The sequence below is a fragment of the Mytilus galloprovincialis genome, chromosome 7 (assembly GCF_965363235.1).
Source record: "Mytilus galloprovincialis chromosome 7, xbMytGall1.hap1.1, whole genome shotgun sequence".
NCBI lineage: Eukaryota > Metazoa > Mollusca > Bivalvia > Mytilida > Mytilidae > Mytilus > Mytilus galloprovincialis.
Window position 1 is genome coordinate 40,776,597 of NC_134844.1, and position 15,188 is coordinate 40,791,784.

Consider the following 15,188-nt stretch of genomic DNA (forward strand, 5'->3'; position numbering starts at 1 on the left):
ATTCTATCTGTTATATAGACATCACACTCATAAATTATGTTTATGTTAATATTATAGACACAGTCTATAGTTATAACAAAAAGTAAACAAAAATATATATACAATTTAAATAAAATTAAAAACATATTTTATAGAAAGTGTTTTGTTTTTTTGATATTTTATTTAGAGGAATTAAGATTTTTTTTTTCACAGGTTCCTCTCGTGCATGCAGCTCATCAGTAGGGGTGGTTGCATTTTGTTTGTTGCGTGTTCTTGTCTCATTGTTGGGTTTTTGAGAAGGTGTTCGAAATGCTTCCTTTAAGAAGTGATCCATACTTTGCTGATCGCTGGAAGAACGGTGTTGTTTGTCTTTTTTGTTTTTTTGTCGTTTAGCTTTTCTAACCTGCCTCTTTTCGTCTGTAGAATTCGTATCAGATGATTTCGGATTTTCTTTTGATTGATTGTTTTGATTGTTACTGTTTTGTTTCTCTACTGTTTCACTTATTTGTTTGTTGAATGTAAATCTGTTTTTTTTTTTAATTCGACAGATCTGGTGATAGGGGTTTATTATAATTTCCGTTTTCCTGATGACTAGATTTGTTGTCAGAATCAGAATCGGATTCTGATTGGCTGTCTTCACTGAAGGAGACAGTATTAGCATTACAGTATTTGGCTGTATGGCCGGATTTACCACAAGTTTGACACAACCAGTCATTCGGACAAGTAGTGCAGTAATTAGATTTATGTCCACTGCCTCCACAAGTTCTGCATACCCAGTCATTTGGACACTGAAAAAGCTTATGCCCCTCTTGCAGACATTTGTTGCATTTGACTGTTTTCTGAGTGTCTTCTTGGCCTTTGTGGAGAACTATCGCTCTATATTTACCAATAAGAAGAGTTTTTGGTAACGGTGTGGGGATGGGATCACAAAAAGCAAAGCGATCACTCACCGGTCTGACAGTTTGTTAGACGCCCATCAACTCTTAACCTCTCCCTATTTATTTTGTGTACAATGCAGTTCTTCTCTTCTAATGCTCTCTGGATTTGTCCATCATCCGCTGAGCAGGGTATATTTTTTACTCTCACCCAAATGTTTGATGGATTTTCATTATTAGCTACCATAGGATTTCTGGCGTATGTTTGGATAAGCTTCTTTCGAATTACAATACCATTGGTAAGCATTTTTCCCCTGTCCTCATGATTATCAAAGTATAACCTCCACATCCCCCTCACTCTTTGTAAGCCTTTTAAGTGACTGGGGTCTACAAGGAATTCAACTGCTTTATATAGTTCGACATGCGTGAGATATTGATCTCTTGTGGGCTTACTAGAGCCAAATAAATCATCTTCCATTATGAAAATGGGTTTAACGTCACTTACTGACTGATCTTTTGAAGATGTGTCTTCGGAAGAGGCTATTTCAGCATACGTTTTAGTCTGGGTTTTTGGAATTGTCCCTCCGTCCGCCATATTGTATATTGTATAACAACAATCAGCAAAACTACACTGTTTTTACGATAAATAACTTCAATATGCACCTCAATTTGCACTCAACACTAGGAAAAATGACTAACGAATTCACATGAGATCAAAATTTAAAGAATTGCTACGTATAATATCAATATTTCTTTTGTTTTTCGAGGAGCTCTGGCCTACCGTGGTTATGGCAAGGGCGCGTTCGAATCTTTCCTTCCTACTGATTCTAAGTTAAAATATTATACTTGGAAACTTCAGTCTAAACTCATTAACTTTTATAGAAACTGAGTTGACATACAACCATAACAAAGTCAAATCAAATCTAACATAGTATTCAGTAGCAACATAACCATTAGATATGGCTAATCATCTGCTAGTCATTTAAAAGCAGGCCTCGAAAGCTCAGAGATGCATGCAAGTATCAATATCAACAGACACAAATAGGGAAATGATATTGCATTCCGCTGCAAGTATACTAAGAAATGACATCGACACTCCACATATTTCCACAGAACAATACTTAACTGATGAATAGGCTTTTCCTTCATCAATTCAGCCTGCATTCGTCTTTATACAATTCATTTCATGGTTACTGGAAGATACTGCATATAACAAATTATCATATCAGGGAATGGTACCAGAGCAATTGCATAAATGCTTGGCAACTGTTGAGTCAATGATGTCCATTGCCAAAAACAGTTTTATTGCTTTTTTTTTTATTTAGGATTGACCTTACAAATGTATCATGAGTTTAGTACAAAATATTTTGTTGAAACATTGAAAGCCAATGTTTTTGTGCTTCCTTTAATGGAGTGCGATACTATCTAACAAGTATTGCTAACCTTGAAATTGAGAGATTGTTGACACTGACCAAGGATGAATTGTGTCAAGACCTTGTCTGTACTTGCAGAGGAAAATCTGTGTTCTCAAAGGAATGTGTTTGCTTTAAGCAGAACCTTTCTTGTACCGACATGTGTTCATGCCAGGCAAGTGAAATATTAATACAGGTCTTGTGGTGGTTGATGGAAAGGAAGATGATGGAGATCAGGCTTGATATATTGCTTTTGTACTAGTACATAATGTCCCAGGTATGGGGAACATTGGTGCACCATTTTTAAAACATGTTTAACCCCGCGACATCCTGGATTAGTCTGTCTCGAGTCATGAACTTGTTTATCAGTGGTTGGCGTTTGTTTCTATAGATAATTTTTTTGCATTATTTTATACATAAATCTGGCCGTTATATTTATCGTTTGAATTATTGTACATGTTTCATATCGGGAATTGTAGAGCTGACTTTGCGGTATGAGTTTTACGTATTGTTGAAGGTCGTACTGTTACCTATATTTGTTAATTAATGTGTCAGTTGGTCACTTGTGGAGAGTTGTCTCATTGACAATCATACCACATCTTCCTTTTTTTCTATTGAATACCTTTGAACATGTTGAAATTTTTGGTACGTTGCAAGGGGAAAAAGGGGGTGTTTTATGTACAAAACAGATCATGTAATATAGACATTAACCACAGGTTAATAGACATACACTTACGATTAGGATTACAATTACACTTACAGGTAACATTTAAATGTTGGGCTTTCTCAAAGTGTAAAACTTAACCATCGATCCAAAATAATCTAACGAAAGTAATGCTTTTCTTTAGTTGAACAACGATTTTTTTCTAATATATTTTCAGCAATGTGTTAACATTAATTATTGTATACGGTGTTATCCAGGTTGAAAATGCTGTAATTGTACGAAGTATGATAGAATGATCTATTATTATTTTAAAAATAAATTTAACATGAGAAACACAAAATATTTGTCGTTGCAGTAGCTAGATTGGGACACTTGCTCAAAAAAGTAAGCAAGACTTTAGGAAAGGTGCAATCAACCATGGAGCATGTTAGCATGTTAATTCTGAAACATCCTTTCTCTCTTTCATTTTGTTTTAAAGAGAATGAGGAAATACAGCGGAAAGATGTTTTTGAGCTATTTATTCCGTATAACTTTGAAATCTTTTATTTTTCCTGAATAGGACAAACACTTTTATCTACGTTTTTGGTTTCAATAGAGAAAAGAAATCAAAACTATTCGAGAGAAAAAAAACAGTGATCAACGAACTTCTCTATGTCGGAAATATATTTTAGACTGTTCGTCAGACTCAGCTGAAATGAAAGAATATAGCTGTCCTAAAATAGTTAAAACTTGCCAACTATGTTTTCAACAGCAACACACAAAAAATCAGAAGGGAATTTAAGAGGAGGGGCGCAGGGGTCCTGGCCACTCTTTTGAGAACAAAATTTGGTTGATTAAATAGGGAATCACTGAAGCGTGACGGGAGCGGGGCCCTCTTAGGCAGCCAGTGGGCCCAACTTATGTAAATATTTAGATCCGCCACTGAAAATGACAAACCAGTTTCAAGTTGTTTTTCTTTTTTGCAATTATAATGATAGAGATCTTTGTAATCATTAAGTATGGACGGTTTCTTTTCGCAGTGTCGATAATTATCCGCCATGAACATGGTTGGGACTGGTATGCTCGAAACAGGAGATTTTACCCCTGTTCCGAGACCAGAGATGTGTCCGATTACTTTCAATGTAATTGATTAAATTATAATAACTTTGTCATTTGTACGATTAAATTACATTAATGATTACATCATTTCTGAAAGTGTCTGATTAAATTAATGATTACATTGGGGAAGTAATCATGATTACATCTGATTACAATGAATTAAAAAAAAAACATTGTGAATGAATAAACATTTAATATAACTATAGCATTTTTGTTGATATATATTATAAAATGATAACTTCAAACTTCATCTATTTAATTAACTACAAAAGTTTACTACATACATATATGAACATTGTGTCACTAGTTATGAGCCATTACGCTTTATCATCATTGATCTCTGAATTATTTTGACTTCAATTGATTATAGCTTTATAAAAAGTTTACTGTTTGTCTAACCTCGTAAAGACTTTACATGTATTTCAAAATAAAGTTACCAGTTAAAAATATGTAAAATTTTAATAGAATTGTTTAATCAAATTGTAAACAAATTCCAAGTACTAAAAATCATTGCATTTTACATTTCCAGTCCAAACACATACAAAAATTTGCTTATTTTTAACCAGCTATTTGTCCAACTTTTAATTTAGTTTGTGCTAATTAGATAAATTTTCACATGTCTGATTAATCTTTTATCAAATATATTGTCCAACAACTATACTAATTGCAATAAAAACAAACCTTGATTGGTTTCCTACCTGTCAATTCAATGTTGACTAAAATCACAATATTAACAAAAGATTATAATTCAAGGTTAAAGAAAAGTATTTCTTGAATTTAACAGATATTATCAAATATATATATGTACATCTTTAAGTTGTGAATAAATGTATAATATCTCTTAATAAGACCAGAGTACTATATGTCTATTCTTAGGCTCACAGTGACTTTTCAATACTGTAAGAGTTTATTTTTACTGAAGTATACAAATCAATTAACATATAAAGTAAACCAATCTTAACATGTTGAATATTTATTATATAAGAATAACAAAAAGGTTCATTTATTGACCATATCACAGTCTAAGATTTTTTCATTGTAATCAGAATGTAATCAAAAAGTAATCATGATTACAGGGTATTTTGATAAGTAATTGATTAAATCAAATTACATGTAATCAGATTTTTGGCCGATTAATGATTACAATGATTGCTTGAAAAATTGTAATCAATTACAGCTGATTAACGATTACAATTACAATTACCTAAAGTCTGTCCGAGACTGGTACTAATTTCATGGAATTGTAATAGAGAGTGCACTGACGACGCAGGGGTCGATCCAACCATCTTCAAACGGGGATTCCAACCCAAGATAAAGGGTGGGGTCCTACCATATGGCCCTATTCAAAAGCATTGATCGACAAGAAAAGGAGTGTTTTAACCCCCGGAACAGCCCGTGATCTCTCACTGCGACGTTGTTTATTTCAACATAAAGTTTATACGCAAATCTATTCAATTGAATGTTAGGGATAAAAAAAAATGCAGTATGGTAGCAGGCGAGAAGAAATTTAAAAAAAAAATCACAATCTATTTAAGTCGGCAAGGCAACAGTTGCGGATACAAAGTTGTAATCATGCATAACAAAAACGACACCAATATTAATATTCCAAATGAAACAGTTTGTAGAGTATCCTCTCAGTGATTTTTTTTTTCTTTCTGGTTTTCGTATAATAACCATTGCGTTATTTAAAAGTACCCTGTTTCGAGTGGAAGGTCTATTGCTTCTGCTTATAATATTATCATACATCTATCTATACCTTCTGTCCTTATAAATCCTTGTCTTCACATATTCGGCTTTTAGCGGTCCTTTTTTTATGTTATATAAAGAAGACAACTTTTTCTATTTTGTATCTGTATGTTTCGTTTGATTTTGTATTTTGAGATGACCCCCTGTTTTTGTCACCTGTAATCGTAAGTCTAAAGTGTAATCCTAGGTATAGACCGAGTTTCCACAAATGTCTAATACGCGCCTATGTATAATAAAATTGATTCCTCGAAGTAACTTTAAATGAATTCTGTCATCGACGTCAAAAAGGTATTTATTGTATTACCAAGTCATTTTTAAGAATAAATGCGGCAGAAAACAAACTCAAAACAAAATTAAGACCGAACAACACTAGTTCCACCAAAAAACTGAGGATTGTCTTTATATATCGAACCCGAGTCATAAGTTAATACACTGCTTAAATATTTTGTGCTATGGAAAATAAATCAAGTTAGTATTTTGTACGTCTTGTTTAAATGTGTGACGTATGTTATTGTGGAAATTCCTAGTTTCGTTTTCACTTTGATTATCCATCCCAGACGGTAAGTCTTGCAGAATTTGAAACTGACCATGGATCACGAATTTTTAAACTAAGATGCTGTACCATTTATAAGTTCTTTGTTTTTTTAAATATTTCCTAACACATGACTTTATGTTATAGAAGTGCGTGCAATAAACTTTCCTTTCTGTCAAAAATATACAAATATCGTCGTGTCATATGTTTTTGTATCATCCATATTTCATCAGTTTTAATTGCACACGCTTATATTGTGACGTGTTTTTCGGTTTTTATATTTAGAACAACAACCACACTAAAACTGACATATTCAAAATCGCTTTAAAAGACGTTAGAATAAATTTAATAAAAGTGACATGTTTCAGCCATTTTTTTTTTTTAATGTCAAAAATATACATAATTAGAGTAGTTGATGAGAATCTGAAGGGTTACATAAAGTACAGCTATGCTGTTTGTCTGACAGACACCGGATTTTCAAGACATGTGACTGTCATGTGTTTTTTGGTAGTTTTTATTACAAACCAACGAGTTCAAATTAACTGGGTTCTAATATATAAAATGGTTGTTTAAACTCAAATCGTTCAACATTCTATTGACAATTCTTTGTATACAACTTTTATACTGAAAGATGAAAACAGTTTTATGTTTTTACATTTAATCACTGAAAAATACAAGTTTGAATAAAAAAAAATGTCTTTTGTAGAAACCCAGTGCCAAACTGAAAAAAAAAAAATCAATAATGTTAGAATTTCAGTACATGAAACATCAACCAAAAACTATTTACTAGTTAATTTTAGTTCTGAAAAGAATTAAATGACTTTTTTTATGATTTAAGCAATAACCGGAACCACGACGTTAAAAAATGTTTGTACTCATTTCCGGATTTTATAGTCATTTCTTCTCCGTGTACTGATTCAGTTTTTAGATCATACCAAAACATATGACGCTGTTTTTGACTTACGAAAATCGCAAAATAATTGGAAATAGTAAAACATCGTAGTAAGCCTTGACAAAAAAATCTAGATACCTGAAAAAATCGACAGAACATGCTTTTAAAATTTGAGTATACGCATGAATAAAAATTCAACAGTAAAAATAGTCGGAAGTGAATATCGTTATTAGATGGAAAACACATCACACGAAGATACACTAACAATTCTAGGAATACATTGAAAATGGTTTTGCTTTAATTGCAGTAACATTTGCACAATAAGAACAGGCGTCGAAGACTAAATGAGTTTCGTTCTCTTAACAACTTTAATTTTTGTTGTTGGCTGTGAACGAAATTGTGTATATGTAAGCCGGAGATGTTCGATAAAAAGACCAAATAAAATCAAGTGACATGTAGCTAAACTATTGAACATGAGTTAGTGAGATTATTCGATGATTGTATAAACATATATAAATAAAAATGCTCATACAAAAAATATATTTCTATTTGTATCCATCTAATTAGTTAAGCCTTTTTCATCGGATTTTATAGTTCGGTTTTATAATATTCTGTTGCACTGTCAACGTATATGTGTTCCTTCTTACAGAAGTTCCGATGGAAACTTTGTTATAAACATTGTCATAATAGCTATTCCTGTTGGAACAAATATTCTATACCATTTATTCCGTTAGGAACATTTACTGTAATATTTATTCCTGTGGAAATAATATTCCAGAATATTTTTTTTCCTTTTGGAACTTATATTATGAAGGAACTTCTATTCCGTGACAGCACCACTGTCCCAGGTTATAGGGATCGATATGATCCCGCTAACATAATCAACCCACTTAACATACTGTATGTATGTGCCTGTCCCAAGTCAGGAGCCTGTTATTGAGTGGTTGTCGTTTGGTGCTGTGTTACATATATGTTTTGCGTTCATTTTTTGTACATTCATTAGGCCGTTTGCATTGCTTTACATTTGTGATTTCGGTGCCTTTTAAAGCTGATTATTCGGAATAGGCTTTGCTCATAGTTTAAGACCGTACGATGACCTGAAGCATTCTGAAATACCAAACTACTAAGATATTTATCAATCATTTCTGTGTGATCAAATATTTTTTTAAGTTAACTCAAGTGAGAAACCTTGAATTAATTCAGCTTACCGTTATTTGAAGTTAATGTTTTGACACCATTCAGTTGCATTAAAAGTCATAGTGATACATTTGTTTTGTAGAAACTAAACATGGCTGAAGGAGGCTTTCAAGATGGACTAATTTGTAATCCATGTGACATTATGAAAAAAGAAAATGTTCATGCTACATCTTGGTGCGAAAATTGCAATCAAGCAATGTGTTCTAACTGCGTAGACCATCATAACGCATTTATAGGCACAAACCGTCATACGGTGATTCCTTTAGAAGATAAGGGTAAAATTCCAAAGTTCATATTAAGTCTTACACAGTTATGTAAAGAACATGACAAAGTAAGCGAATTTTATTGCAACTGTCACGATCGTCCTTGTTGTGTTCAATGTGTAACAGATTTCCACCAGCAGTGTTCAAAAGTTGTTCCTTTTGCAGACATCTTAGAAGAGGCAAAAACGTCAACTGCTTTAAATCAAGTGGAGCAGTCAGTGTCGGATACATTAAAAACTATAAATGAAATAACTATAAATAGACGAGAAAGCATCAAGGCTCTAGATGAACAAAAACAAATAGCATTGAAAAAGGGGGAATCCTTTCGTAAGAAAATCGATCTCTTTCTTGACAGGGTACATGATACATTCACCAAAGATGTCCAAAGTGTACATGCTAAGCAAGTGAAAGAGATTGAAAAAGAAATCTACATCCTTGCACAGAGAGGAGTAAAAATCCAAGAGATCGAGGAAGAAATTGGCCGCATGAAGCAGTTTTCAACAAATCGGCAGACATTTTTTGGCATCCGTCATTTTGATGAAATGCTTTCGAAAGAAATAAGTGACATTTTAAAAGCATATGAAAAGGGAACAATCAAAGAACCAGAGATGGAAATCAAACTAAACAAAAAACTGAACGATTGTATATACACTGTAGATACTATAGCGGATGTCTCAGTTCAAACACGAACCCGACAACACGAGTTCCTGAAGTCAGGAAAAGGTCATTTGACGATTTCTGTAACCGAAAATATCGATAGGATCCGTCTTGAACTCAAAAAAGAGATCGTTATACCACCTAGTCGTATTGGTAATACTGAATTAAAAAGATGTCTGATTTTGTCTGATGGTAAGCTTTTATTCCTCGATTTTTCAGATAACATGAGATTAGTCGTTCTTGATTCAGAAGGAAACCGCCATAAAGATGTAAAATTTCCGGTAAAACCATTTGATATAGATATGATAAGTGACAAGAAAATAGCAGTTTCATTGCCAAAATTGAAAAGAATAGATATTTATGAATCCAAAACATTTAATTATGAAAAATGTATTGGACCACTAAACACAAAATGTTATGACATTTCATTTGTCAGCAACAATAATTTGGCAGTGAGAACTGAAAAAGAAATAGTTATTATAGATCACAGTGTGTGCTCAAAAATTCGTTCCATATCCCTTTCGAAATTTCTTGGAAGAGAAATAAGTTACCTGAAATATCATAAGGACAAATTGTTTTTCATAACCGATCAATGCCAAATACATTGCTGTGATATTGATGGAGACAAAATATGGACGTTTGCATCGGAAGATCTTAATGATGCACGAGGTCTTAGCACAGATTCAAACGGCAATGTTTACACTGTAGATCGTCAAAACGGTTGCGTTATCGTAATATCCGCCGACGGTAAGAAAAGTAAACTTCTTCCGAGCGTTTTGTTTTTGAACGATTTGTATTATGATAAAGAGAGAAAAAAAGTACTTGTGATGTTAGCATCAAACAATGAAAATAACATATCGTCCGCATTACTTTACAATGTAAAGTGACAAAAATTAATTCAAGGTGAAGACGACATTATCATATCCCATAAACCTTGTGGAAACTGTTATAAAAAACATATTTTATGTAAATGTACATATTTTACATACAACTTTTGTTTTATTTGCCGAAAACATGAAAAACCTGTCCGAGAATTTTAAATAAATTTTAAAATAAAAGTGAACTAAACAGGTACTTGAACATTCATACATAATGAATTTTCAGAAAAAGCATCAGTTGTCCTGTAAAACTATATAAAATAAGGAGGAAGATATTGTACGATTGCAAATGAGATACTATCAAAATAAAACAGTCATGGATACCAAACCTAAAACATAAACACCAGCTGCTAGTTTCGTCGATAAAAGAGTAATCAGCTATGACGCTCGAATAAAAGAATATGAAAATTCTGGCGTATTAAATTATAACCCTGGTACCTTTGATAAATATTTACACCACTGGGTCGATGCCACTGCTGGTTGACGTTTCGTCCCAAAGGGTATCACCAGCCCAGTAGTCAGCACTTCAGTGTTGACATGAATATCCATTATGTGGTCATTTTTATAAATTTCCTGTTACAAAACTTTGAATATTTCGAAAAACTAAGGATTTTCTTATCCCAGGAATAGATTACCTTAGCCGTATTTGGCACAACTTTTTTGAATTTTGGGTCCTCAATTAATAATGCTCTTCAACTTTGTACTTGTTTGGCTTTACAACTATTTTGATATGAGCGTCACTGATGAGTCTTATGTAGACGAAACGCGCGTCTGGCGTATTAAATTATAACCCTGGTATTTTTGAGAACTATTCACACTACTGGGTCGATGCCACTGCTGGTGGACGTTTCGTCCCCAAGGGTATCACCAGCCCAGTAGTCTGCACTTCGGTTTTGACATGAATATCAATTATGTGGTCTTTTTTATAAATTTCCTGTTACAAAACTTTGAATTTTTCCAAAAAAACTAAGGATTTTCTTATCCCAGGAATAGATTACCTTAGCCGTATTTGGCACAACGTTTTAGAATTTTGGGTCCTCAATGCTCTTCAACTTTGTACTTGTTTGGATTTACAACTATTTTGATCTGAGCGTCATTGATGAGTCTTATGTAGACGAAACGCGCGTCTGACGTATTAAATTATAACCCTGGTACCTTTGATAACTATTTACACCACTGGGTCGATGCCACTGCTGGTGGACGTTTCGTCCCCAAGGGTATCACCAGCCCAGTAGTCAGCACTTCGGTGTTGACATGAATATCCATTATGTGGTCATTTTTATAAATTTCCTGTTACAAAACTTAGAATTTTTCGAAAAACTAAGGATTTTCTTATCCCAGGAATAGATTACCTTAGCTGTATTTGGCACAACTTTTTGGAATTTGGGTCCTCAATACTCTTCAACTTTGTACTTGTTTGGATTTACAACTTTTTTGATATGAGCGTCACTGATGAGTTTTATGTAGACGAAACGCACGTTTGGCGTATTAGATTATAACCCTGGTACCTTTGATAACTATAAAAAGACCAAAATAGTGTACGAAGTAGGAGAGCACTGAGGATCAAGTTAAGTGGAATCAAGCAACTAAAGTCCTCGTACGGCATAAAACATCGAACTACTAATAAAAAAAAAAAAGAAACTACTAACAGCTTGATATATGACAAAACGACAAATAAAATATATGACAGACAGCAACCAATGACAAAGATTCGAGGCTCCTTCCTGAGACCAGCACATTCGTATTTAAGGGCATATCCAACAGTTTATTTCTGACGGTGACAATTTTTTCCCTTTAAGATATTTCATTCTTCAGTTGACAGAGAATCAAATTTTGCCCAAAAAAATATATGTTGCCGATTTCGTTTTTGCAAAAATTACTGCTGAAAATTGAACATTTTTTGCAATTTTGGAGTAAAAAACGTTTTTTATTGAAAAAAATAAATATGATTTTTTAATCAACATATACTTATATAATTGGGCTCAAATTGAAGCAAAATAATTCAAGATGGTAAGAAAAATCTAACTTTACCATTTAAAGCATTAACTCTTACTCAAATAAAGCCAAAAACGTTATGGTGAACCCAAACAACGGCAAGAAATGAACATTTGAAATGCACATTTTTGATTTTTTGAAATATTTCTAACGGTGTCGATTTGCCCAAAGTAAGATATGTTATTCTTTTAAAAAAATGGATCGTCATAACGTTTTGAAAAATATTTGTCACCATACTCGTTTTTGAGAAAAATTGAGTAATATAGTACTGTTTACTCAATCCCTCCCGTAAGCCTCACAAATTGCGCCAAAAATTAGGACGTTTCGGAAAATAACGTTATATTTCCCCGCTAATTTTTCAAAGGCAGTGCGACGGTGTGGCAGACAAATGTATTTATACAATTTGACTTTGTTGGGTATTTGTCTTGATAGCACTCGTATCGCATCTTCTTATTTATAATGAACCAGTATCTGGACGAGATAACAATTCAGATAGTTTTACTGTTGTGTTCGTCAAAATTGTGAAACCCGATAGTGAAAAACTCACTGACTCCGTATTAATTCATTTTGCAATTTCGGGCTTTTTATTCTTTATAGGCTTCTAGCTATATAAAAAATCTGTATGTTGACTCTTAGTGTTTTGAATTATATGGGTCGTTGGGTTGCTGTCGTATTAATGTATACCTTTAAAATCTTTTTCAAAACAAAAGGATTGATTGGGTATAGAAATATTCACATCTCTGGACTTCTCCCATCCGACAGTATATCTTTGCTAAAATTTGGTGCGGCCGTTCAGCTGCTCGGACATCTAAATAAATGGTTGAAGGGATATACGAACTTTGAATAAAATCTCTAAACAACAACAAAGGTCACATGAATCTTCAAATAAGTCACATGGCTGATTTTAACACATCTGTTGCGCCTTTTGCAGTTGAAGGTAAAAAAACCCAGCTTTATTTAAAAACAAACAGATCAGTAAGACAAAAGCTTGAGAATAAAGGAAAGGGCCGAAAAACGAGCCTGACTGCCGTTGTTTTACGCTTCAATATATGAGTTACTGCATATGTACACAATGGAGATTGTTTTCTGTTCTACTGCCCTCCGCCTAGTTTGACTGCATACAATGTAACCGCTGATGTAGACTACTATATTATTTTTGATTATTCAAACAAATGAATTCAAAGAGAAAGATGCGGAAAGAAATTCTAAAATTATCGTTAAAAAACAAAATATAAATAAGAATAAAATACCAAAACTGGAAAACTGTTTGAGACAATTATCCGTTGAAAACTGATGATTATGCATCACTATATGAAACTGATAAATTGATTGCTCCAGTGCTCCAGTGGCAAATATATCACGCATATTTAATACGAGGCGAAAGTGGATCTGAAGTAAATCATTGATACATTATTAAGATAAGGAGTTTGCTAGCGGTAAAACGTATGCCGTACTAGAAGAAAGTTGAATAAGATCAAAATCTTGAGTTAAGCTATTAGCCCTTCCCCTCCCCCCTTTTCCACAATTTTGAATTATGGTATTTCGATGGCTGTTTTTTTTTCCCTATCCTATTATGGACCCGCTGATTTTATGATTTTACCTACGCCGTTGTTTTTTTTTTTGCTAAATTATATTTGTTTCCTCATACATAAGTAAACATCAAAATCGTCAGATATTTTCTACTTGTATGTCAGTGTATATATTACAATGTTTTCCTATTTCAATTTTGTTTTTATTACAGTGTCATCTTTTGTTTTACATTGTTTACCAGTTAAAGGTCGTATTCATTTAAAGATCTACTATATGTATATACTGTACATTAGGACTTCAACGCAAAGCTAGATGCATGATAAATGTTAGTTTACGCCGTATCTTATTTTTCTCAAGAAACCAGGTTTTTTTCATCTTTCTTAAGTAAAACCAAACTTTGAGTTTTCTATCCCGAATGACAAAATCTCGGGAAAGTTTGGTAAAGAATTAATTACAATTTGCATTCTAATGCAATAATAAATCATTACGCATTTGTTCTCGTTGTTCTCAACTGTATTGAAGATAATTTCAATAAAACGGAAACTTAAGTGAGTATGGTCTATAATGATCAAGATAATTGCGGTTCTTTTATAATAGACCAAGACGACAAAGATACCTTTAAAGATTTGAGTTCTATTTCTGTTAATATTTTGTATGAGTTTTTTGCCAATTCCCGCCGTGCCCTTTCCTTTGATGAAAGAACCCGCCCTTTCCAGACGGCCATAGCAATTCCAATGGTGATTCCGTTATGACGTCGTTGAAACAACGTTAAATTACGGGAAACAATAGACGACGTTTACGTTTGTTATTACCTCCCCTGAAACTGTTGGATATGCCCTTAATGTGACGGGTTTAAACATGTTTCTGAGCGCTCAACCCTTCCCCCACTTTTGGCAGTGGTGCTGTATACGTTAGATACAGAGTATGTCATTATGTATTAGTTTTACAATCTCCGGCGCAGAGTTCATATCCGTTCCATACATGCTCCGCAATACTGCACTTAATATGATATGTTTTCTTTCAATCACTCATAAATTGAAAATAAACTGACAACGCCATGGCTAAAAATAAACAGACAAACAGACAAATAATAGTCTCTTGTAATTCTGTATAGCATGGCTCTAATTTTATGTTGTATTGTTATATACCAAGAGAAATAAATATTAAAGAAACAACAGATACGGATTACTCCGACTCATTTTTAGACTTAGCGAAACAAGACGATTGTAAATTTGAAGCTGCAACTCAGACTTTTCATAAAATGTCAAAATCGTGTTTATAAGTATTTCGTACCAATTTCACAATTAATACATGATGTTCTTGGAGTATCGACTCTGGTATCCGACAATAGTTATCGTCTTAATTACGTGTTGTAGTGTTCTTTTATTTGTCTTTGTAAAAGAGGGACGAAAGATACCAAAGGGACAGTCAAACTCATAAATCTAAAACAAACTGACAACGCCATGGCTA

At 33.2% G+C, this 15,188-nt stretch overlaps 1 protein-coding gene across 1 annotated transcript; it reads left to right on the forward strand.

The window, feature by feature from the left end:
* Nucleotides 1–6,275: 6,275 nt before the first annotated feature.
* On the forward strand, nucleotides 6,276–10,299 carry LOC143082992 (uncharacterized). Its single transcript, XM_076259070.1, has 2 exons — nucleotides 6,276–6,334; nucleotides 8,478–10,299. Exon 2 carries the CDS (start codon nucleotides 8,487–8,489, stop codon nucleotides 10,200–10,202), a length of 1,716 nt encoding a protein of 571 aa, XP_076115185.1. The 5' UTR covers nucleotides 6,276–6,334; nucleotides 8,478–8,486; the 3' UTR covers nucleotides 10,203–10,299.
* The last annotated feature ends 4,889 nt before the right edge of the window (nucleotides 10,300–15,188 follow it).